The 24,181-nt window shown below is 34.5% G+C and overlaps 5 protein-coding genes across 9 annotated transcripts; 1 reads left to right on the forward strand and 4 right to left on the reverse strand.

The window, feature by feature from the left end:
- Positions 1-850: 850 nt before the first annotated feature.
- Positions 851-3,837, reverse strand: LOC142550617 (RPM1-interacting protein 4-like). The gene is made up of 4 exons (XM_075659694.1): positions 3,647-3,837; positions 1,885-2,433; positions 1,424-1,606; positions 851-1,328 (listed from the first exon to the last, which is right to left on the reverse strand). The coding sequence occupies exons 1-4, from the start codon at positions 3,650-3,652 to the stop codon at positions 1,305-1,307; spliced, it is 762 nt and encodes a 253-aa protein (XP_075515809.1). The 5' UTR covers positions 3,653-3,837; the 3' UTR covers positions 851-1,304.
- Positions 3,838-6,700: 2,863 nt separating this feature from the next.
- LOC142550624 (uncharacterized) lies at positions 6,701-9,877 on the forward strand. Of its 3 annotated transcripts, none has more exons than XM_075659710.1 (3): positions 6,701-7,128; positions 7,245-7,582; positions 9,301-9,877. In XM_075659710.1, the coding sequence occupies exons 2-3, from the start codon at positions 7,303-7,305 to the stop codon at positions 9,669-9,671; spliced, it is 651 nt and encodes a 216-aa protein (XP_075515825.1). In that variant the 5' UTR covers positions 6,701-7,128; positions 7,245-7,302; the 3' UTR covers positions 9,672-9,877. The 3 variants fall into 3 exon arrangements, with proteins under 3 accessions (XP_075515825.1, XP_075515821.1, XP_075515816.1); XM_075659706.1 differs by having other exon boundaries at positions 6,702-7,128; positions 7,227-7,582; XM_075659701.1 differs by having other exon boundaries at positions 6,702-7,582.
- Positions 9,878-10,971: 1,094 nt separating this feature from the next.
- On the reverse strand, positions 10,972-14,748 carry LOC142550637 (uncharacterized). 3 transcript variants are annotated; one of them, XM_075659721.1, is made up of 6 exons: positions 14,464-14,748; positions 13,841-14,011; positions 13,451-13,740; positions 13,231-13,302; positions 13,079-13,141; positions 10,972-11,277 (listed from the first exon to the last, which is right to left on the reverse strand). In XM_075659721.1, exons 1-6 carry the CDS (start codon positions 14,564-14,566, stop codon positions 11,233-11,235), a joined length of 744 nt encoding a protein of 247 aa, XP_075515836.1. In that variant the 5' UTR covers positions 14,567-14,748; the 3' UTR covers positions 10,972-11,232. The 3 variants fall into 3 exon arrangements, with proteins under 3 accessions (XP_075515836.1, XP_075515831.1, XP_075515840.1); XM_075659716.1 differs by having other exon boundaries at positions 13,442-13,740; XM_075659725.1 differs by having other exon boundaries at positions 13,442-13,740; positions 13,841-13,905; positions 14,464-14,746.
- A 1,222-nt stretch (positions 14,749-15,970) lies between these two features.
- Positions 15,971-20,804, reverse strand: LOC142550650 (uncharacterized). Its single transcript, XM_075659731.1, has 5 exons — positions 20,505-20,804; positions 18,526-19,776; positions 17,894-18,040; positions 17,619-17,799; positions 15,971-16,342 (listed from the first exon to the last, which is right to left on the reverse strand). The coding sequence occupies exons 1-5, from the start codon at positions 20,715-20,717 to the stop codon at positions 16,158-16,160; spliced, it is 1,977 nt and encodes a 658-aa protein (XP_075515846.1). The 5' UTR covers positions 20,718-20,804; the 3' UTR covers positions 15,971-16,157.
- Positions 20,805-21,319: 515 nt separating this feature from the next.
- On the reverse strand, positions 21,320-23,052 carry LOC142550659 (xyloglucan endotransglucosylase/hydrolase protein 2-like). The gene is made up of 4 exons (XM_075659737.1): positions 22,800-23,052; positions 22,322-22,422; positions 22,065-22,258; positions 21,320-21,983 (listed from the first exon to the last, which is right to left on the reverse strand). The coding sequence occupies exons 1-4, from the start codon at positions 22,987-22,989 to the stop codon at positions 21,593-21,595; spliced, it is 876 nt and encodes a 291-aa protein (XP_075515852.1). The 5' UTR covers positions 22,990-23,052; the 3' UTR covers positions 21,320-21,592.
- Positions 23,053-24,181: the final 1,129 nt, after the last annotated feature.

A 24,181-nucleotide genomic window follows, 5' to 3' on the forward strand; every position in this document is an offset into this window, starting at 1 on the left:
GGTTTAAATCTCGTCGACATTTTTCGTTTCAAATTTCAGAGAAATTTCTGAATTTTGAACGGCCGCTAATGATGGAAAGACGAAGACACCCTCAAATAATTTCACGTTAGCATATCTTTTTTTTTATTTAATAATTGTCTTTAATCTATATATACTCTTTGAGCGCATTTTAATGGAATTTGTAAAAAAAAAATTACTTACAGAGATTAAAAATATGGGTAAGTTTTTTATTTCTGCCATTTTTAAAAAAAAAAATATTTTATTATTGAACATTAATATCAGTTCTAGAAAATACCAACATAATAAATTTTAGAGCTTCCACTTGGGTTTTTTGTTTATGTCATTTTATATAGTTAATATAATAAAATATTAACTTGCTCGTAAAACTCATCCTAAGTTTTAGCTCAATATAATAAATTTAAGAATACGTCTTGTTTGAGACGGTCTCACGAATCTTTATCTGTAGACGGGTTAACCCTACGATTTTCACAATAAAAAATAATATTCTTAACATAAAAAGTAATACTTTTTATGGATGACCCAAATAAGATATCCATCTCACAAAATACGACCCGTGAGACCGTCTCACACAAGTTTTTGTCTAAATTTAATGGTTGTTTCTTTGTGGTTTCAAATGCTTTCAACGCAGAAGTGATGCATGTAGTTTCAATAATTTGTAATCATAATAATTATTTTAAATACTCCAACCTCGGATTTTGTCATTTGAAATTAATGATTCATCGATCGAAAGGCAACATTAAACATTAAAAATTTCAACCCGAGAACCTACTCAATATTGAATTGTTTGATGAATAAATATAATGATTGTGGAAACACATGTAAGTACTGGTAGAGCTCAAATAAAAATATATTAAATTTGAATCAGAAAGATAATAAAAAAATATATAGAGTAGCCATGAACGCACCTACAACTCAAGAATGCAAGCTCACATAGTATACCAGACTTGATGAAGATCCGCCATAGTTTTTCAAAGCAAACAAATCGAAAATTGGAACCAAAGAACCTACCTACCAACAGTAGATATATCTCTTTAGCTAGATTACACAAGTGGAGAAAGCGAAGTACAAGTAATCACCAGAGAGAAGAGACGACAACGACGACAAAGAAGAAGACGACGATGAAGAAGAAGAAGCGATCTACGAAAACCTCATGTTTATTGTCCACAAGAACCACACTAGTTGTAACTGAAATAATGCCACCATCTTTGCATCATAGACTTTCCGAGCTAATTTACACCTTAACATAGCTCAAACTCTCACAGAAAACGATGAATTATCTAGTTTTACCACCAAGGGCAGCAGCATCTCTGCATCAAAAACAGATGAATCAGTACTTGGAAACATTCAAGGGCTATAGAATGTCATGTGTTAAATGATGCTGTAAACAGACTGGATAACTAACCTTTGGTTGATTGGATGGTTGGCTGCGTGTTGGATGATAAGAATGTTTAGGTGTGGTCGACACGTTTCCGGGCCCTGCATTCCTTTCCTCCCGAACTTTCTGGAATATATCGGTAAAATTTTCTGCAGACTGAGGATCATTCTCCCAATCACCAAATCTTGGAACTGCTGCGGCTTTATCAGGCTGCCAATTGCAATGAACACAATGAGAAAGACCCGACCAGTAAAATGTTTGGTAAGCATAATTAGGAAGTAGCCAGAACATAAGAACCACAGTTCTTTCACACAATGCGAGTTCTATTTGATGGTAAAACGAAAGGAAGAAAATGGTTCTTGAAAGGTAGTAAACTAATAATCTTCATAATTTTCCTATTCGCTCCAAATATATACTTTTTATTTCTAGCAATATATATTGAATGCAAAACAGCTCGAGATAACCAACATGGCAACTTAGTAACTTACACTGTCATCTCCAAGATTAGCTTGTCTCATACGTGATTTTCCAGTGATACCTTGACTACCCTCATAGTTCTTTCCTTCCCCGCCCTGAGGTCCGCCGACTCTCCCCCCTACTTTCGCATGCTGATGAGGATGATCAAAGCTTTGCTCGGATCCTGCACTATGCATTGGGGACCTAGCTTGCTTCGGTCTTCGGGCACCGTAATTTGATTCACCAGCAGCTTTTTGATTTGTATTTTCATATCGAGCAGGAGGATTACTGGACTGCCTGAATTCTACATCCTCCCCGGCTACTCCATGTTCGGGCGAGGGCTTAGGTGCTCCCTTCACGATAGTCTCCTCAGTTCGAGTTCTCGGTCTTGATGGAGGAACGTGAGCATTAGCAGGAGCAAGAGGCGAAGAGTCAACATTTTCGAACATCTCGGGATTCTCCTGGGGATCGTTCGGGTTGATTATCTTTCCACCTTTAGTTTTTCTTGCTTTGTCAAAGTAAACCGTGTAAGGAACATTGTCTTCACTTTCCCAGTTGCCGAATTTTGGCACATTTGAACGCTGATTTCACGACAGCAAAAGGGTAATGTTGTTACCTTTTACTAAATGCAGGAAATCAGTTCTTACACGAGAAACTCAAGATATAAATACAAAAAATATCACGCTCTTAACATAAAAACAAACAATATTTATCAAAGGCACGCGTGTGTTGATTAACTAATCCAATTTGGGTAGATATTCGGGCATCCATATATTTTTAAGGCCGTCAATATACCATTTAAGAAATCTATATTTCATGTTTTAAGATGGATAAATCGAAGAAAAGCACACCCACAAGTAATGCGGAAGCAACACAATGAAGTTTTCATTTAACATAAACAATGAAACACTAGCTTTTCTTGAACTAAATACTATCCATTATCCCTCAATCCGAAAAATGATGCAAGTGATGTCCCTTGTTTTAAGGGCTTCAAGAGAAAAAAAATTCGAAAGCTATGCTAAAACAGTGGACTAAGTTAATTCCCAACATCCCCAAAGAACAATCATAGAAGCATCGTTTTGACTACCATATGTACTATTATTTTGGCTCAAAAATTGAATCATAATGATATTTAATTCGTGAAACAAAAATCAAGAAAAACACAGTGTCTAGTGGAAGTGGAAGCATCCATTCAAGTCCAGTGGATTGATGTAAAAACCAAACTAAACCCAGGTTTGAGTTGATTATTTATCTCAAACAAAATGGATTAAAGTTTTTCTCCGCATTTGAAGTTTCAATAACCAATTAAGATATAAACCAACAATGCCGCAGCAAAATCAACATGAATCAGGATCCTCTCTGCTAACCATCCTTCTATTTCTCCTCCATCAAAATTTATGCACTTATTTCCCTGTTCATACTCTGCACTAGATCTGTTGACTACACAACTTTCGTGTACAATTCAATCAAAGCAACCGACCACGATTTTCCCGCGCAGCAAAAAACATAAAAAGAAAGAAGTAAACTGGAAAAAAAAAAAAAAAAAAAAAAGAAGGCAAAAACACCAAGCAAGTGAGACAGAAAGAAAGGACAAGCTGGACCAATCAAGCTACTTTTTTCCCAATAAAATTTCAATTTTATTATTTATCATAAGCTAATAATTCAAGATTTGAGTTGATTTCCAAAATTATTGACCAATCAGCATCATTAGAATTGCAACATGAAGAAAAGATTGAAACTTTGCAGCCAAAAACACAACCAGTAAGCATCCATGTTCAAGAAATGTAGACTTACAGCCATCTCTCTTCAGCAATACTTCTGTGGGAGAAAACCCAGGAAAAAAAAAGGTAATCAAACAAGGTTTCGGGTAAAAGAATAAATCCAACACAAAGATCAATCTACCAAGCTCCCCCCCAAGAAAATAAAAGTATGAAGCAAAAAAGATTGAAATAATGATGAGGGAGAGAGGAGGAGAAGAGGTGTTTATGAACGAATGAATGATTGACCGGAGCCTCCGGTTAAAGTTGACTGTTTGAATCCTCCTATAGGAACCAACTCTTCACTCGTCTTGCTTGTCTCTCAAAGCCGACACGGCCCAACCAAAACGGAGTAGAGAAAAGTCTTGATTCAATTTTCAACGGGATCATTGTTTTGATTCCAGGTGTAAATATGGTACATGGAATATATTTGAATATATGTCATTTATAGATATTTTTTTTAAATAAAATATATTCCATGATCAGGTAGTAACATGTTTTTTTAAGATTTGAAAGTGTTGTCTATTTTTGATCAATTCATGAGACAAGACGACAAGAATAACTCAAAAAAAAAAGAAGTAAAAATAGTAGAGTTATTGGGTTTTCTAAATGACTTTCAACTGTTAACAAGTCTTGTGAAACAAACTCATTCGTAAAGACATTTACAGATGAATAACTTATTCGGTTTCGTGTGTATGCATTAGGGAGGCAGTTGTTTTACTTATCTGTTCATCAGACGTAGCATGAACCCTTCTCAAATTCAATTAATTACATTATATGAAATAATATAATAATTAAACTGTTAAAATTCATGCACGCTTGTTTACTTTGTAATAAGCACGTTCAAATGTTTTCACACCTAGACAAATACACTGTCATGTAATTCAATCTTGAAGTATTCAAATATAACAAGAAATCATATCTAATTGTTTGACTTATTAGTTGATCAAGACAATCGGCATTCAAGAAAATACAAATAAATTAAATTATTGCCCTTCCTAGGAAAAATAAGGAACTTTCGTTTGCCTTTTTGTGTGTGTGTGTGTGTGTGTAGATTTAAGATTTTTTTTCTTTATTGTTATCGTATTTAGAGTGCATGTTGATCTATTCGGTATTTAAATTATTGATTAATAGTTACACCAGCACATTAATTATTAAAATCAATTAATTATGCTGATATATAATCAATTGAGTTTAATTAAATTTTAATTGAAAATTATTTTTCTAGGCAACTATTAGAGAAGTAGTAGTTTTTGTTTTTTGTTTCGTTGTTTTGGGAAATCACTATTACAGAAGTTAAAGTATTTAAAAAGTTATTCATTTTTTTGAAAGATAACATAACTATTAAATTAAATATCATATTACATCGTTCTTAACGAGAAAAGAATAATATAACTATATATTACATTTTTGTTCAACATCACGCTATTTCTCACTAATTTATTAGCCACAAAGTTGGCTGTCCGAGGACAATGAACTATGGAATATTTTGGTGTAGAGGAGAATGTTGAACTTAATGGGTTCGAGGTAACGTGGGAAATATTTATATAATATATAAATATAATAATAATATATTTTTATGAGTAAGTCTACTGTGAGACGATCTCACGAATCTTTATAAGTGAAACAGATCAATCCTATCGATATTCACAATAAAAAATAATAATTTTTCATGGATGACCCAAATAAAAGATATGTCTCACAAAATATGATCCGTGAGACCGTCTCACACAATTTTTTTTTATCAATTTTTATATTTAATACGAAAATTGCGTCTTATGCAGGAGAGTCTTATGTAGGAGAGTATGAATTTAGATTCCTTCTTACCTGGCAAGTAGTTGGCTGCCCGTTGACCATTCAACAAGTCAATGTCTGCCCGACGACCAAGACCCCAAACACTTCAAAAAATTCAGCTTCCTCCTCAGGTCGTCTATCTACTATTAATTTAAATATTTTATTTTAAAAAAAATATTACTTTTATTACTATATATATTTTAAAGAAATTAAGTTTTTAAAAAACCTTTTTTTAATATATTATATTATATATATATTAATTTGGAAATTCCCACCAATAATTTTAGTTTCTCCGGGGATAAAAAAATATTGATATCAACTTGCGAAAAGATTCTAGAATGATATTTGCGTTTCTTTTTAATTTTTTTTATTTATAAAAAGGCTCTCAATTCCTAAGCATTGACAACCTCATCGTCCATAATTATTGGTCTTTACTATTTACGGTCCATTTCTCCCACATTTTTTTTTATTCCAAGAAGCCAAAATTTTCCAACAATCGTGTCATTATCAATGATCAAATGAAGCCCACGTGGAAGTAAAAGGAAATTGCCAAGTGCCCGCAACCCTCTTTTGACTCTCCGAGGAGATACGTGTATTTTTCCGAACATGTGATTATATACTTATAATATTTGGGACATTTCCTTTTGGGTTGCATCCAAGTACCCACGACCACGAGGGTGGCCTTTCTTTCGATCTAGACTATAAAATATTTATTTAGCATAAAGAATCAATATAGTAAGTATGTAAAAATATATGCAGGCCCAAAATTCCAACTATAGCCCAATTGACGATCAGTTCGAGTAAAGATAATGCTCTTGCATAAATTATCATTGAGTATGCAACAATTAGGGAAGACGATTAGATCATCATATATTCATGCAAGTTTGAGCTCTCAGACTAGTACGGTTCTCTATGTTTCCAGCGAAAAAATATAACATGACTCGATAAATTACTCACCCAGCTCACTCGATTTAACCGAACTTCATCGATTCTAATTAATATATAATCGAGATTTTTTTTTTATGGAAAGAAAAAAATGTTCAAGATATTAAGTTAAAATAATTATATTTTCTTCGGACACAAAAAAAAAAATTATTTATCCCTAACATAATAGTGTCCCGCTCAAATGTAGTAATATTTGGTGTCCATCGTTGAAATATAAAACAAGCAAAAATGTTGAAGATATAAAATTTGGGACTAATCATACAAGCCACCTTCAAAATTCACTCGTGTCCGAATGCGTGTACTCATATTTCCCTTAATTCTTAAACTAGGACTTCATTCAGGTACTATGAAAGTACTCTGTAACTATTTTGACTGCCACCGCGCCCGCGCCCCTTTTCTACTTTTTTATGCTAATCCTCTGTCCTCTGTAAAGCATAATCATCCCACTAATCCCGAAAAAACCTCGCCATTAATCAGGCTTCAGCGAGTAATAGTACCTCCAACGAAACAAAGAGAGAAGGAGGGGGGAAAGGATGAATGGGAGTTGGTTAAATAAGCTCTTATTTCGTTAGCAGCTAATTTTTACAGATCTGTGGTTTCGACCCCTCACATTATTCTTAAACCGCAGTTTGAGAAATGGGTTCCTGACCTCTACCAAAATCAGGCGATATTCTTCTGTTAGAAGAGGCTATAGAGCTTAAAAGATTCTTTCTTTACAGAAGCTTCTGCACTGTGTTCTCCAAGATTCAATTTTGACTAAACTGTAGCTTGAATTTGGTGGTATGCTGATTTCTAAAACATAAATCTAATTTTTTTTACTTTTATGTTCATCTCTCGAAGATATCTGAAAATATGAAATGGGGTTTATTTATTGACAGATTGTGTATGTTCTCAAGTTAAGAAATTTAAACTGATCAAGTGCTGAAGAAAAGGTGTATTCTTCTCGTGGCAAAAATGATTCCGTTGTTCTTTCTGGTTGTGTGTACGGAGGGTTTGGTGGCATTCCTTTTGATGGTGAAGATCGGGCCACTTAGGGAACTGGTAATGAAGGGTTTGGATCAAGTGAAAATGAGAAGGGCTACTGTTTTAACCATTGCTGGTACTATATTTGTTATCCTCTTATCAAACTTATTTAGCATACTCAAGATTCAGAATAAGGGGGTGAAGCATGGAACAATGACACCAATGGATCAAGTACTTTGGAGGACCAACTTGTTAGAGGCTACTCTGATGGGTATGGTCATTATTTTTTTGGTGAAAAATGCCCAATAAGGTTACTTATTGTGATTCTCGATTTTTGAGTATGTGCAAGCATATTGTTTTACTTCATTTCCCCCTAAAATGTTTGTCTATTTGAAGTTAGGCATATGGATACTATGCCCTTTAATACAAATGTCTGCACTTGTGATTTCTAGATATTGATATTGTTTCCTGAAATGTTCTGCTCAATGCTCATTTGCTCTATCTTTTCTGGTACATTTTATTGCAATTTGTGGTTGTCTAGGTGTTTCATTGATGATTTGATTTCTCAGAGATTAGCAGATTAATGTTCATATAAAATTTGTTTAATGTGATAGACTTTCAGTTGAAGGATCGATATGAGGAAAAATTTTTATGTTCTTATTGCTTTGTATAATTGTATGTGCATTTATCAATTTTGTAATATCCATTTATTTTTTAGTCTGTCAAAGCTGTTTTCATATTTTAACTTTCCCATGCATAATCTATAGGGTAAATTGTATGGTGACTCCCTTTTTCAGAAGGCTAAAACTCTCTTAGGACAGATCAATGAGCTAATATCACTTTATATTTTTATATTGATGACTTTAATCCCCTGTTGACATACTTTTCTTTGTGGTATGTTTGCTTTTTCTAGTCTTGTAATTTCCGAACTTGCATAACTTGTAGAAGTTATATAGCAACGACTGCATGAAGTTTGCCAACTCATTGTAGACAGAGTCTTTTAAAATGAATGAAGAAACATTAGCTGCTGCAGTGCATTGTTCTTGCTTATTTCTCGATGCTCTTTTCTCTATGTCATTGAATATTTGCGTTCAATGGTTATGTACTTGTAAGAGAACACAATCCGTTTTGTGGTTATTCGAAAATCTGCTTTGCAGTTGTCGTAGGAGTAAACTTGATTTAACATTAATCTTCAGATACAGAATCTAGTGGCCAAGGATAAAGTATATCCTTGGTAGGTGATGGATTCTGCTAGAGATTGTTTCACATGTGTCTCTGTAAACTCATTTTAATCCTTCCACAAATTGAAGTGGGACGTAGTTATTACCCAAGAAAAGGATGAAAGGGTTGAGGAAGGGGTGTGTACCAACCCCTCAACTACCATGCTCAATCTTTTTTCAGTAGGTTACAGTAGGGCTTGAATTTATTGCAAGAAATATGTCATCTTGCTTCGTTTTTCACGTGAAGCCTTTCAAAGTTCAACCATGTCTTATGGTTATGAACCTCGTGTCAACATCTGGGCGACACCAACTGCAATATTTTTTCTAATTTAAACCTTCGTCCGTCGTAGTAGAATAGAGATTGACATCCATTGATCTAACTGTATTTTGTTTGACTTCCATGGATACGACACCAGTTCCTGAGGTTGAGAATCTTTACTTATTCCGCAAAGTGAAATATTATTGCATATATCTTTTATTTCTCTTGCAGTTCCATTTTTTAAGTAGGCATAGAACTAGTCCAACACATATTTGGCATTTCCTTTACTGATCATACCAAGTTATGTGATGTTTATATTCAATTTCTTAACTAAATGTATTTTATTGGATTAAAATTAAAATGCATATTTATTAGTTGGAACTAGAAGTTAATTCTTGTACAAGTAAAATCTCGAGAGACATTAGATTGTCCATTTTCATGAACTTCTATTTCCCTTCTCATTTCCATCCTTTACATCTGTGTTGTTTCAATTCGGTACTCATCTTGCAGGATTTTCTCTCTTCCTTGGATTTTTAATCGACCGTATGCATCATTATATGCGAAAATTGATCAAGCTAAGGGGCAGCACTGGAGTTTCAAAACAAGAAGTTGATAGACTCGAAAAAGAAAAATTACAGCTCAAGGAAAAAGAAGAGAAAGCTTCTGGCGAAGTGAAGCGCCTGCAGAAAGAAGTATCTAGCTTGACCGAAAATATACAGAAGCTTAAGTTGGAGTCTACAGAAAAAGATAAGAAAGTTGAAACTGCAGAAAGTCATGTTACTGCCCTTCAGAAACAAGCTGCAGATTTACTCCTAGAATACGATCGTCTTTTGGAAGATAACCAAAATCTTCAGAATCAAGCTCTTGGCTATCGGAATTGACAAAAATCACAACAATGAGTTGAAAATATATTTGGTGGCAGTAAATTTAGATTGACAGACTTTTCTGGTTGGAAGAGGGATATCGAATAGTCGTGTCTATTTATCAAACTTTGGGCACGATATTTTCATTTGTTTTGGTTTTTCCGTTTGGAGAAAGAGGATATAATCGATCGTGGAATGACAACTGGCTTACATGTTTTGCAATATATTGGTTTTCCTAGAGAAACTTGAATCTGGGCTACTGTTCATCTTCTTTTTCAAATGGATTCGTAAAATGGTATTCGTGGAATAGGAGGCACCATTGTTTTTTTTTTTTTTTTTAATGAAACTAATTTCATTAAAAGGCAAAAAAGTTACGAATACAAATACATCGGGCAACCTTAAAAAATCATAAAGCAACATCATAGACAACTAAGAAAAGACACAAGAGCAACGACAAAACAACACATCATGAAAACATTATCAGCAGAGAAGCTAACTAAGTAAAGTCACACACAATGTCAATAGCTTCTGGGATGCAACGATAAGAGTGAATCTGTATTTTCCGAACAGTTACATCAACCATCGGTTTCTCATAATCAAACATAATTCTATTTTGCAAGCTCTAAATGTGATACATCAACCATCGGTTTCATCCTACATGGGTTGATTCTACTGATGTCCTGGACATATATTTTATAGTTATAGTTGTTTTATTTCATCTCTTACTATATTATTAGACTTGAGTAGTATATAAAGCTATTTTTGGTGTTGCGATGATTTTTCTTAAATTTTTCATTATATCCCCATACCTCTTGTTTCATCTCATACTAAAAGAAACTTCACCTCTCAGTCTCATTCTACATAAAGACAACTTCATGAGTCCGTGTGTATATGAATTGATACTTGTCCAATTAATTTTCTTATATAACTATTTATTTATTATGACAGATTTCGTGTAATGATTTTTCATTTAGTAGCAGCAGAATAGTTCGATGACTTACTGTTTAGGTGTATCATTTTTGTATACATAGTTTACTTCGAAATTTTTGACAGCATGTATGCTTCGATTGTTGAACTATTTTTTGTTCGATATGAAATGAACTAATTGTTTTTAGTTTTATGGAAACAATGCATAATCTGTCGGTTTTTAACTAAATTAAGTGGCCGAAAATAGAAATGATTGTACGGTTTTCCTAAAAAATGACGTCACGTGCGTATTAATTCATGAAAAATACAGGGGAAAAAAAAAGATCACCCACAAATATTCATGTGCAAAAATATTAGCATTGCATGTTAATTAATGTTTTCACACAAAGGATGAAGGAATAAACTGAAATAGACAAAGCAACTCATTCACCAACTTGGATCACAAGTCCTTAAATCCTGTCAAATTATCTATTATATCCAAACACAACCATAAGCGAATCCAATAGTCAGTAGTACAACTTGAAATTACTCGAAACGATAAGATGACCTCATAACATACATTCGTTAAACTTCTGGTCTGCGAGATGGTCGACATTTTGTGTGATAAAAAATCTAGTACGCCAATGAATGACCAATTCTAACCAGGCATTACTTAGACTTTTGCCTCCAAAGCAAGAAGAATCTTCTTTCTTGGACCCTGAAAAATTAATAGCAAACCACTAAGTTTGACCGCCAATTCATCAAGAATAACAATGGTATAGTTGCATAGTTCAGTCCTTGACTATATCATTCCTGATACTTTTATACAAAATATAGCAAGTAGAACACGAAAGAGAACGGTAAACATGAAAGGGACTGGAAAAAATGCAACCACCAGCGACTCTTTCACTTTATTGGCCACTTTTATCATTGTGTTCAAGGGAATATGAGAAGATGGAAAAAAACAACAGATGTAGCAACTTTTATACACGAGAATTGCCACTAGAAGCTCGTTTCACATTCTTTGTGAATTCATCACTTAATAGAGCTTTTAATTATACCCAAGTATTAATATTATAGCACTCACAAAGGCCAACCCGATATATTTTCCAACATGTAAATACATGGAATGAATACCCTCCCAGGAAGGAATATGAGGAGATATGTAGAGAAGTCAATCCTGTCAATGGAGCTACAGATTAACCAACAATTGATAAAAGTTTTACTTCCTCAAACCAGCATACTATTTGTCCAATCAAGCGAAGTTCAAAGATTAATCAAAGAGCCAATTTACTCCATGAGGTTAGCTCATGAAAGCTAGAGCGTAGAATCAATTTGACAATGTTTTACTCAAACAGGTATAATATTCATTTATCTTCTCGGGTTAAACCGTGTAGTTAACGTTTACGCCTGCCACTACAGTTTTGCCAATACACAAACATGCAGCATTATTACGCATGATTTCGGTAGTGTTGAAAAACTTCTGGATCTCTCATAGATTACAATTTTTAAGACATTTAGCCTATTCTATAATCATGTTGAGATAGCTCAGAAGGGGTAATAAATTGACGTGTAAGTGCCCAGTTTCAGTAGGAGGGAAGGATCACTTGCAACCTCTTCCCCGAAACTCTCATGTCGGGCTATTGATTTTATACTACCGTTGTGCAATGAGGATCAAGACTCCAACCAGAAACATGCAGCATCCCAATGTCACAACAAGGATTATCTATTTCTCTACAGAGATTTTGTTAGTCTTCCGTAAAACCCCTCTGGTTCTACATAAAAGATAATATTTCGGAGGAAACAAGATGGTTCTATAATCAAGTATAGATATTGAAAGAAGATGATGCCTATAGTTGATTCCAGACATACATGAGATGAGACTTTCCTGAGTTAAGAGATGAGGATAGGCTAATTCGGAGTTGGATGACAAACATTATTTCAGGAAGCTCAGGACATGCCAGAAACAAGGTTGAGCAAGTTTCGTGTACATATCAGAAGATGGAGTATGGTCAGAGTATTAATTTCAGTTGCGCAAGGCAAGGACTGACTATAAAAGTTGAAAACCGAGTTGAAAATCATAAAGCAATAAGATTCAGTTTGATCACAGCTACTGAAGTAAAATCATAGGCATGCCAAAATGCTTGTCAATTAAATATGCTTTACCAGAAGAAAAAAAAAGGCAAGAAGCAGCAAAAATTGCGAGAGATAAATAAAATATATTTACAGTTATACACAACCAATAGAAGTGACAAATAATTCAGTAAAAGCTGAATAATGAGAAAGCTTCAGCAAACACACAAATAAGGCTTCAGGACTGATGTCTATAATAACGCAGACAGACGGGAATAAATATGCGTACTTGGCCTCCCAAGGAAAAAAGAGCTATCTCTTATAAAACTTTATATTATACAATTGTCCCTTCCTGATAATTATTTTATTCATGAATAATTCCACAACATGAATAACCGACATGAAGTCCATCAGCAAAGCAATTTAACGAATGAGTCAATACTGACCATTGGTATTCCCAAAACTTTAAGATCTTCATCACTCATATGCGTAAGGGCTGTCATATCAACCTGTCAAAATACAGCAAACAATATATATTGGTAACATTCGGAAAATATATCTATGGATAATATCGAACTGAAACAATAAGCCAGCTTACTTCTTCGACCTGAAATGTAATTGAATATTTCTCGAGGCCCAGGGACTGCAGGAAATTATCTACCGACTGGACCTGCATGAAAATTTAAGGGGGTGAAACACATTGCTGCAGAGGGTTTTATCAGCATTCCCAATATTTCTCCCAGGTGAGAAGGAATTAGGATAACATTTTCATGCCACAGAAATAAATATCAGAAAAGAGATGATGGTACTTTTCCAACCGTTTGCTTTGCCTTCTTCTTGGGCACAGAGCTAGCAACTTTCTTTGCTTCTGAAACAGGGGCGGCTTCAGCAATGACACTTCTCCTGGTAGGTTTAATGACTTCAGTTGTTGGTTTTGGTCTCAACGGAGGAGGCTCGAACTCAACAGGCCGAGAATATAATGTACCAGAGAGTTTCTCACGTAAATCCCTTGTGCCTCCCACAATAGATCCCCGTATAACTTGAGTAGCTCGCTCCATATTCTTCCTTTGGAGCTTCAAACGAAGATCTTTATGACCTATCTGACGATCTATACAGCCCATAAATGCAAGGATTGAGCTAACAACGTATTATGAAAAATAAATGCAAAACCTCATATTTAATAGCACTTTACTACAAAAACTCCATACTTGAGACTTGAGATCCACCATCTTCAAAAAGATCATGTTCCCATTTGTCATCATCTTCTCTTTGTCTGCATGAAAATTCACAATCTGCTAAAATAAGGGTCTGTTTTCTCAAAGAAAGAGAGAGCACCGATTTTGTTATCTTCTGGATACGTCTCCCACATGTAAAAATGTCTGCATTCATCATCAAATGTGAATATACCAATAGCTCTTTAAATGCTAACAAAATGCAACAAACAAATGGGTTACCACAAACCCCATCTCAAGTCTCAACCCCAATTCACCCGGTAGATGACAGTTCTATGGCAGACTACCATGGGTTTCAGTAAACTTTTATACTAACACGTTAAGAAACCAGGCGTCACATAATTTCTTCCAACCAAAAAAGAAACATTCTGAAATCATAACATCTAATTGTCATTTGCAGTTAAACAAAAGACTAAATAGCTTCACAGCATAAAAATTCGTAATCAAAATATGAAACGATAGAAGAAGTATCAGATCAGTGTTTAGAAACACAAAAACAATTCCTTTCTGTCAAAAGCAGAAGCACACAAGAAAACCTAGAAAAAATTATATTATTTTCACCGACGCGAGTTGACGTATTGAACGGAGAGGAGGTTAACCTCTTGCGGGGAACTTGTACCCGACGACCGGAGTCTGCTGTGGTACCTCCGTTAAGTCGCTCTCTAATTGACCTATTGGATTGAGCCTCGACTTGATCAGCATACATGGTGAGGCCGCTGTCGTTAGGCCACAGCACAATTCGACGCTCGGAACCGAACCCTAACAAATGATTCTCGCAAGCCCGCAGAGAGATTGGAATCTGTGGTTAAGAATTTTGCAGGAGAGCGCTGAATTCTGAACTCGGAATTCTGATATGTCATGTAGGAGGGAACCGACTCGAACCGGCTTTTTATAACTAATAATCAATCCCTCGCATACTCTATCAAATCAAATATCTATTTAAAACAAAAATAATTTTAATTATTAAGAAATGCATTTTAGATTACATTCAATTTTATTTTTTTTGCATTCATCCTCGTTGTGTTTAAGATGTTTGACATTTAAATATCTTATGTATTATAATTTTTATATTTGATAAAGAAGATCTCGATTACATTTTGATAGGGATGTAATCGAGTCGAGCCCCGAGCCGAACTCTTGAATGTTTGAGCTTGGTTTGTTTATAATCGAGCCGAGCTCGAGCTTTATTTAATGAATATATTCATGACTCACGAGCTTATTCAAAAAGCTTTTATCGAACCTAAACGAGCTCAATAAATATGAATTGTACATTTAAATATTCATTAAAAAATACATTATACATTTAGAAAAAAATATAATATTCTTATTAAAATTTGTCAATTTATTATAATAAATAAATTTAATATATTTTTCTATATATTTCATAATTAATGTGTTAAATCAATAAATTAAATATCAAAATTATTATTTTTCATCTAAGATATTACTTATGAATTTACTAACGAACATGTTCACCAGCTAACGAGCCGAATATTGTAGAGCTTGAGCTTGGTTTGTTTATCTTAACGAGCCGAATTAAACGAGCTCAAACGAGCTTTTATCGAATCGAGCTTCAAATAGCTCACAAACGGTTTGGTTCATTTGCATCCCTACATTTTGAAAAATAAGAAAATTCATTATATAAACGAGTAATATTAATCGGCAAAAAAAACTGATTTTAGAACTTGCATAAAATCTATTAAATGGACCGAATGTAAATAAATCAGATAAATAAAATGAGAATAACATTATTATATTCTTAAACATTTAATTTCTATATGAATATTTTTTTTAAAAGTAACAACAACTACTCTTCCTAGTTTTAGACAAATTTTATATGTACTTCTTACATTGGGTTCAAATTTTTTTTTTCCACTTTAATTATTTAACACATCATGGGAAAAACAGAGAAGTAATTTCAGATCTCTGGGCAGTTTTTTCTGATGTAAATTAGCTGGTCTTTGTTAGTTTTAACAAAATTTTGTATAACACAAAAAACATATTATAGTGTAGCATGTTGGTCTATTAGAAGTACTAAATGTGATAATGAAATGTTCGGTGAAGCTGGATTCTTTCCACTCGAACTAGCGAATACAAAAACCCGAATGAATCATAAATGTTGTTCATTGCTCTTTCTGCATTTGTTTCCCAGCTGACAAAACCAGTGGGAGAATTTAAGCATTATGTGATTCAATGTTACTAGATTCAGTACAAGTGGACATTGAAGAATATGTTACATATCACTAATCCATACTAACGGCCGAAAAAAATAGGTCTTCTATTTTCCTCATGTTCATTCAGAATAATAATGCCAAGCAACGGCAAGCCCAGCTACTAATACAACTTTTGCAATCAGCTTAAATTTTGTGCTTGATCCTGTAGGTGATGACGAAGATTTTGGTGGTTCCCATTGCCTTCCCCGCAACTTAGCATATATTTTTGATAGCATCAACGTCAATGGGCCTGCCTTCTTTGCCGCTGCAAGCAAAGCATTGCATCAAGAAAGGCTTAAAGATAACCAGAAATGGACGAAACAAATTATCCTGCAAATTTATTCTACTTGTCCACCCCCTTATATTTCTTCAATGCTATTATTAGTTTCGTTAATACATTCAAATCTAGATATAAATTTTTAATCCCGTGATCAGAGCCATTGCACGATTAAATCAACAAGAAAATTGAACAAACCGAGACTTTTTGAAGTCTTGAGCTGATTAAGCACAAATTCAACAGATGGCACATGATAAATAAAGCTTTATCCTTGAGATTTTTTTCATTTCTATAACGACCAGATTGAGATTCAAAACAGCATGCTCAGCATATAAAAGTTTGAGACCATCGACATATATCATGTCAGAAAACATCAGAGAAATTTAGAAACTGTGTTTCTATTAACACTTCTAATGTGTGATATTAACGCTTCTAATGTGTGATTTGTAACGTGGAACTAGTACAAGGTCTAAGTTTGCTGCAATTTTGAAGCATATTTCCTAATTACCGAGCACCAAACTAGCAAAAGATTCATGGTTGTGGGGGGTTGATTATGTAGATACAAAGCTTTATAATTGTAGAACCGGTACCCAGTAAGAGAAACTAAAACAAGGTGCACTTTGGTATGATAAAAGAAAAATAAGTCGAAGATAATATAAACAAGACTTGTGAAAAGAAGAGTACCATATTCACGTAACTATGAAAAAGATGCAACGAGTGAAAAGAAGCACATAGAAGGGCAAAAGCCAATTCATGATCAAATGTGAGAAAAGGGCACATCTAGGGTTATTTCAAGCCAAAATGGCATGAAAACAGGGGAAAGAACAAGATATTCCTGTAATGACATCATACTATTCAAGATACTGAATCACCCAATTTTTCTTAAATAATTGTGATGGCTATAACCCCCAGCAGCCTATATCATGAATCAGCAGCGTCAGAACGATTATCAACAATAATAGACATCTTTGTCATCAAACAAGGACTCCACAAATACGAAACTGCAAAAGTTTGAATGAAATAAATTATATGTGAACACAATGCAAAACTGATGGTGGAATATGTACTCCTAAATTGATGGTGGAATCAGTAGAATAGTGATAAAACTAAGAAACTACTAATGAAACATATTTTGATAAAAAGCAGTAACTTCATGTCCAGATGACCATGGTGATATATGTTTTGATAAAAAGCAGTAACTACATGTCATGATGACCATGGTGATAACAGGACCCAAAAGCTACAGATTTTAAGAACATCTCACCATTGCTTTTTAGAAGCCTTTCTTCCTCTCCGACGCGTCTTCGCAGTGCATTGAGCAACGATCCAAAGTATAAAGCAAAAATGGTACACGTAATAGTGATAACATTGTAAGGCATGCTAAAATCAGGAGTTGTCAAAGGCACAAGAAGTACTTCCGTGTAAGAAAGAACGGGATATCTTTCCTGAAAAAAATTTAAGGATGGTTTAGATAATGTATAGAAAAGAAAAGAGAAGCACCAAGAAACCAACAGGTATCGAGACAATTTGTTTCAATACCTGTAACTTGGCTAATATGGGTATTTTTTTTGAGTATCCATCATCAAAACTTATATTTGCTTGAAAGTCAGCAAAGTTCACTATAGCTGATGGAATGTCAAAGCCCTGGTTAGCATCTGGAGGATATTCATCAATATGCAGAAATCCCTGTCAAAAGAACATTATCTGTTAAGTTACTTCGGCAATTTTGATCCTGCAACTAACGTTATCTGCTAAGTTACTTCGGCAATTTTGATCCTGAAACTACAGGGGTATCTCATTTTTAGTCATGTACGTACGCACTTATCGATATTTGGCATATATCTGTGATCACTTTAACACTTTTGGTTCTTCCGACGGAAATCACTCAATTTTGCACATTGGCACACCTCTTTTTTAAACCAAATTAACTTTTTAACTACTAAAACAACTTATGTTTTAACCGATGTTTCGATTGAAGTGTTCAAAAATCGAGGTAGGAAGTCACAAGGCTCCAGTTTTTTACCCTCTAGATTCAACAAATATGAAAGAACCGAAATCTCCACGTTAAGGCATCCCATCGGCTGCTTTTCAACTCATTATCAATGGATAGCAATAAAAACTGACTAAACCATGATCCCCAATAGTTCTGATTCAATTGAAGTCCAACATACCTTATCAAACTCTAGAGTCAATGCAGCTGTTTTCACTCCACAAGGTAGTCTCAAGACCATTTCCATTACTCCAGGAGAAACCTTGTCTTCAGAAGGTGAAATACGTATGTTCTCTATGTTATCTGATGTAGATTGAAGTACTCCATCCATGAAAAATTGCAGAGTATGATAATAAACCTTGACATACCAAGGAACCAATTGGAAAATTTCAACTCTCATCCAGCATTCTTTCTCATTATAATAGGTTTTTTCCCCATAATTGCTCCCAGTAGACTTCAACAGGATGGCTATAGCACCCCTTTCGTTCCCACTTCCCAATAAAAATCTGCTAGCATGTAAAGGTGCCTGTTGGCATGACCAGATGACTGGAATTTTCCATCTCAATCCCAAATCTAGTGGTTCAGATTCATCATATCCATCAACTGGAAATTCATAGAGGATAGAGCCCTCTCTCGCCAAATTCTCTATTTCTTTTATAACCCTTTTGGGAGAATGCAACATCTCACATACAGAGTTTTTCAGAAAACCCTCGTGAATAATAATTTCTTTATCTGACTCTTCACTTTGTTTCAATAGTTTCTTAAGTTCAGACACTAGATTCTGCTCAAATTGAATGTACACATTGCTGGACTTGGAAAGAGAACATTTTCCATGAACTTTCCTGCCAAATAATGAGCTCAGAGACCAACTTGGTTGTGATAACTTGTCAGAAAAAGAAACTCCAGCTCCCAAAGTGCTTGGTTGAAGAACGACTGTCAGGGTTTGTTCGAGCATCATCCCAGAAGTCGACGTAGACACGTCGAATTCATCTGATGTCAAATGCAGGCGTTGAGAATGATAATAGCCCCTATATATTGAAGGACGGTTCATCAATGAAGAAAGCCCAGCTTTGTCTCGGCAAGGAAGCAACTTCAACCAAGGAGTGAGATTCTCAGTGCAAACTGCTTCACGGGGTAATGTACCATAACGCAATTTGCCTGATAAGGAGCGAAAGCTCCACTGAGGTGCAAAATATGCAGTTGAATGCTCCAGGAAATTGATTGAAGCACAAAAGAGTCCTGAAAGAGCATGGGTTAGATTTTTCCAGGACTCGTCAACCTGGTATTGAGGAACATCAAACTCAGCCCATAATTCAACTCCAGGAGGCTTCGCTTTGCTGCTTGAGATGGGGTCATATCCGCCCCAGCGCTCATAGTTCCAGCGACCTTGTGTGAATGATAACTCCATTTCTCGGATTTGGAATTTGTGAACCTGATTGAGCACCCAAATGACAACTAGTTATAGAGCAGGACTGCATAAAGCAGTGGTAAAGAGCATTAAAGTCATCAAAGAACCCGAAATTGGCACAGAAAAATAAGGACCAATAAAGAAACAATTTCTAATAACAATTAAACAGAAAACTTCATAATAAGAAATAATTATCAAAACAAAAAATTTACAAGTAAAATTAAATTAAATTATCATAGAGATTCCAGAATCCAGATAGCTGCTTTCTATCAGATTCTACACCATGTTTGGTACTTCAATAATCTGGTATTCTACTTAACTGCACGTACACAAACCGGAAGAGAAATAACTCTGTTCGCTCAGGACATGTTTACAGCTTAATATTCACAAGTTCATCTTATTAATCTCCATCACATCGAATTCACAAATAACAATAAATGATTATATTCGTCTGAATTTCTCTGTCGAGAAAATGCGAATAGCTGTTTTCTCATCAAAATTAAACCAACTTAAAAGCAAAGCCATCAAAAGTTCATCCATTGTAGTTCATCTCACTACAACTCACAAATCTGACAAAATATTTACCACTCAATCCATTTCATTCGAACTATTCAACAAAACATAAATATGCAAAACTACCGAAAAAACAGAAGGAAGAGAGAGAATCAGCACAAAACGATGACGCTTCAATTTAGTTTCGAGAAAATCAGTAAAACAGCTGCACATAATCAAAGTCTGAAAATTATAATTACCAACTGATAAATTGCTTTGGGGAAGAGATGGTGGTGGCGGCCATAGATACGAGTCGGCGGCAAATTGCTCTGAAAGTGAAAGTGAGCCAACACTTTCCGATCGGGCAAGGGCCTCAAAAGCAATGCTTCTGTAAACTCTTCATCCAATTCTAGAGACTCACAATTAAATATCAATACTAAAAAAGCCAAATAAATTATTTTTAAACGAGTCATCTCGTAGGAAGCTCTGTCAAGAGACACATTCCGCCATTGGAGATTCAATTTTAGCTCGACATCTGCAGGACAGGGATGAGGGAGGGGACTACGGTCAAAGTGTTTAATTAATGGGCCTGGACTTGATATGGGCTTGGCCCATTTAGTTATTATTTATTAGATCTTTGCAAGTCTCCTCTCCGATTAAACCTTTTTATTCATATTTCTCATGTAATCTGTAAAAAATTAAGAGGATATATATCAATATTATTTTAAAAAATTAATCTGTCATTAGTTTAGATTCATTTTATAGTAAGTGATTTAATAAAGCTTAAAAAAATTCCAAAAGTTCAATCGAGTTGAGATAGAGTAGCTTCAAATATTACTCACAAACTGGTTCGATTCGTCGTTTTAAGAAATAACTAAAGCGTCAAACGAATCGTACATGAAGGCGGACCCGACTCAAATACATTAAAATAGAACATTTTGAATTCTTTGAATAATAACTCTCATAACTTCCACATTTGGATAAAAAAAAGTTAATGAAAAAAGGCACATCAGAAACAAAGTAAATTTCGTGACTTGATTTTCATTTGAAAGCAAAAAATTAAAACACATCATAATTATTTAAGAATTTGGATTGATAAATAGATTCTTTTCCGTTCATAATTGGCGTCGGACCATCGATAAGCATCATTGTCATCAGAAGAGAGGTCACAAAAGATTCTAAATCAATTGTGATTTCTTCGATTTTTTATACGATATGGGTATCCACTTTCCGTCTACTTTAAACTATTAAGTTTTATAATCATAGTAATTTCATTTCAATATCCATACTAACACACACACACACACACACACATGTATGTATGTGTGTGTGTGTATAGAAAATTTTGCTAATATGGTCGAACGCACTCGGGAGGAGGTTTAGGATACCTCGGCCTATCAGCACAATAATCATAATTCATGTATTTTTTCCTAACTTGTTCGTATGCCTTTCTCTGATGGTGATCTAAGGTCCAGAATTTCTTGTGATTCCACCAGTAATATTTAGATGAATAGCAATGAGCTGAAGTCGAAGTTGCTGGGCATCCAACGATGTTGAAGCCCTGGAAATTGGCTGTGAATGGTGAATTGGACCAGTCAGTCTTGGTTTGTCCTCCATCTGTTGCCCAGCTATCTCCATCCCACAGGCTGGCTTCTAATTGCATGCCTTGTGTTGGGTACATTACACCAATATTCGTGTTGTTCTTGAATACCCTAATCGGGATATCATCCACATAGAAACTGAAGACGACAAATTAATTATTACAACCAATGGTGAAGATCGATTAGGTAAGTGTTTTAAAGTACTGTCGGTCTACTTACACTATTTGGTATTGGTTCCAGAGTATCTTGTAAGAATGAAAATCTGCGGTGGGATCGAACCAGAGAAGGGTTCGTTGTTCTCGATTTCCTTGGCCATTGACGAACACATTGGTCTGTAGTGTGATAGGTTTACCTTCTCTATTGCCCAAGAATTCCAAGTCAAGTTCGTCGTGATTCTTCCCAGTTGAAGTCAGCTGTACGTATAAATGTATCATAAATATAATATAGAATATGAAAATATACGAAATTATACGTACGTAGAAGGCCGTAACAACTCCAGCAGAGTTCTTGCCAGGCAGCTTGATCTTCATGTGAAAGAATCCTGATCCATAGCTTAGCTTGGATCCAAATCCCGCCCCTATAATATATATATATATACATATTTTTTATGCTATTTTGCTATATAAATCAAAAATCAAATTCAAAATGAGTTCACCCTATGTGATATTCATACGCGTAACCCTTGTCTACGTAAGTTTCATACATATAAAGAGAAAATCGCATTTTTGGTCATATATCTGTCAAATTTAAGTCTGAGACAAATATATATATATATATATTTTTGCAATTTTATTTATTTTTCGATGTGATATCAATGCAGTTGTGACTCGTGTAGCACAACATCAGTACTCCCAATTAGTCATGACAAAAAGTGTCAAATCGCCAAAAAAAAAAATGAATTTCCCAAATTTAATGAACAAATATTAAAATAAGGGTAGCTAGCTAGTATATAACCGGAAAACTTATCGAGCGAAAGCTGAACTTCTCTTCCTTGGTTGATGGTAAAAACATGGCCATTTCCCCATCTAACAACGTAGTTGGCATCGAACTTTACGTCTTTGGCTCCAACATTAATCACCAGCACGCCACACATTACCAGAGCAAGCACTGCAAGAGAAGTACTCGAGTTGTAATTAGAATTCATGGTTTCAAAACACAAGGAGGGAAACGTCGTCCCCTAATTATTATGCTTAATATCAATCTTATTACACTAGATATGGATTAAGATGGGAAATTAAATAAGGGCAAGGATTGTGTGATCATTATGTTGTAACTTGTCCGCACGGCATTAATTTTGTCCATGCTAGCTATTACCCATAACTGATTATTAGATCACATTTTCTTGTTTGGTAATGGCTTAAAATGTGTCCGATTGTAAAGGGTTTTCAAAAGTTAAAAACTTTATTGCAAAATATATCTGAACATTTACATACCTGTGATGTTTGGTTGGACACTTTTTAAAAAAATATATATATTTTCACAAATGAAAAAAATGGTATACTTCTTGTTGGAAAAATATTTGAAGCCATGCATGATCATGAGAAATATATCAAACAAACTTTTCGAACTAAAACAAAATAAATTCCTACGTACCATTGTAATAAAATTGTGTGAGCATGTGGTAACTCGTGCGCAGCGATTACTAGTATAGTAGCGAAGCAAATCGTGCTTACGGATGCGGGTTTTTTTTTAAAAAAAAATAAAATTATATTCGACTAAAAAGATTGGTTGTAATATTGATCAGGGCCTGAATCCCCCATTCATATTTATAACTGGTTTATGAAATGAATCCTTCAGAATTATAAAAATTTCATCAGTCATAAATGATCGGTTTTGAGATTCATCCTATGACAAATTAACCATTTTACGTTGTTTAATAAATTCTACTCTTATTAACACCTTCATTTAGTATCAATAAATTTCACACTTCATTCATCGCTCAATGAGATAGATCCATGAAATATCTTCTTTCGGCTCACACTTTTGATAACGCCATTTGGTAGATCCCCAACAAATGAATTTATGTAATATTATCATTGTAAATATTATTAAAACCGAGTAGGTATCTTGTGAGACGGTCTCAAGAATCTTTATCTTTGAGACATGTCAACCCTACCAATAATCACAATAAAAAATAATACTCATAGTATAAAAAGTAATAGTTTTTCATGGATGACCAAAAGAAGAGATCCGTCTAGCAAATTACGACCCGTGAGACCGTCTCACACAAGTTTTTGCCATTAAAACCAGCAATTTATACACAATTTATACGTAAAATAATTCGTGTGCACGTATTTTTAACGTAATTATTTTTTTAAAAAAAAAACTTTAAGTTA

This window comes from Primulina tabacum, chromosome 1 (assembly GCF_025594145.1).
Source record: "Primulina tabacum isolate GXHZ01 chromosome 1, ASM2559414v2, whole genome shotgun sequence".
Taxonomy (NCBI): Eukaryota; Viridiplantae; Streptophyta; class Magnoliopsida; order Lamiales; family Gesneriaceae; genus Primulina; species Primulina tabacum.

What these genes read in the sequence shown, in the direction of transcription:
- LOC142550617 (XM_075659694.1), bottom strand. An exon ending in CTAATCTTGGAGATGACAGT is followed by an intron (nt 1,607 to 1,884) that starts GTAAGTTACTAA and finishes TGCAATTGGCAG; the next exon opens with CCTGATAAAGCCGCAGCAGT. An exon ending in AACCATCCAATCAACCAAAG is followed by an intron (nt 1,329 to 1,423) that starts GTTAGTTATCCA and finishes TTTTTGATGCAG; the next exon opens with AGATGCTGCTGCCCTTGGTG.
- LOC142550624 (XM_075659710.1), top strand. Translation starts at nt 7,303, where the DNA reads ATGATTCCGTTGTTCTTTCTGGTTGTGTGTACGGAGGGTTTGGTGGCA. An exon ending in GTTAGAGGCTACTCTGATGG is followed by an intron (nt 7,583 to 9,300) that starts GTATGGTCATTA and finishes CTCATCTTGCAG; the next exon opens with GATTTTCTCTCTTCCTTGGA.
- LOC142550637 (XM_075659716.1), bottom strand. Translation starts at nt 14,566, where the DNA reads ATGCTGATCAAGTCGAGGCTCAATCCAATAGGTCAATTAGAGAGCGAC. An exon ending in CAAAGCAAACGGTTGGAAAA is followed by an intron (nt 13,303 to 13,441) that starts GTACCATCATCT and finishes ATTTTCATGCAG; the next exon opens with GTCCAGTCGGTAGATAATTT. An exon ending in TTACATTTCAGGTCGAAGAA is followed by an intron (nt 13,142 to 13,230) that starts GTAAGCTGGCTT and finishes GTATTTTGACAG; the next exon opens with GTTGATATGACAGCCCTTAC.
- LOC142550650 (XM_075659731.1), bottom strand. Translation starts at nt 20,717, where the DNA reads ATGACTCGTTTAAAAATAATTTATTTGGCTTTTTTAGTATTGATATTT. An exon ending in CCATATTAGCCAAGTTACAG is followed by an intron (nt 17,800 to 17,893) that starts GTATTGAAACAA and finishes AATTTTTTTCAG; the next exon opens with GAAAGATATCCCGTTCTTTC. An exon ending in AAGGCTTCTAAAAAGCAATG is followed by an intron (nt 16,343 to 17,618) that starts GTGAGATGTTCT and finishes CTTTGCTTGCAG; the next exon opens with CGGCAAAGAAGGCAGGCCCA.
- LOC142550659 (XM_075659737.1), bottom strand. Translation starts at nt 22,989, where the DNA reads ATGAATTCTAATTACAACTCGAGTACTTCTCTTGCAGTGCTTGCTCTG. An exon ending in GAGTTGTTACGGCCTTCTAC is followed by an intron (nt 22,259 to 22,321) that starts GTACGTATAATT and finishes TTATACGTACAG; the next exon opens with CTGACTTCAACTGGGAAGAA. An exon ending in TGGAACCAATACCAAATAGT is followed by an intron (nt 21,984 to 22,064) that starts GTAAGTAGACCG and finishes TGTCGTCTTCAG; the next exon opens with TTTCTATGTGGATGATATCC.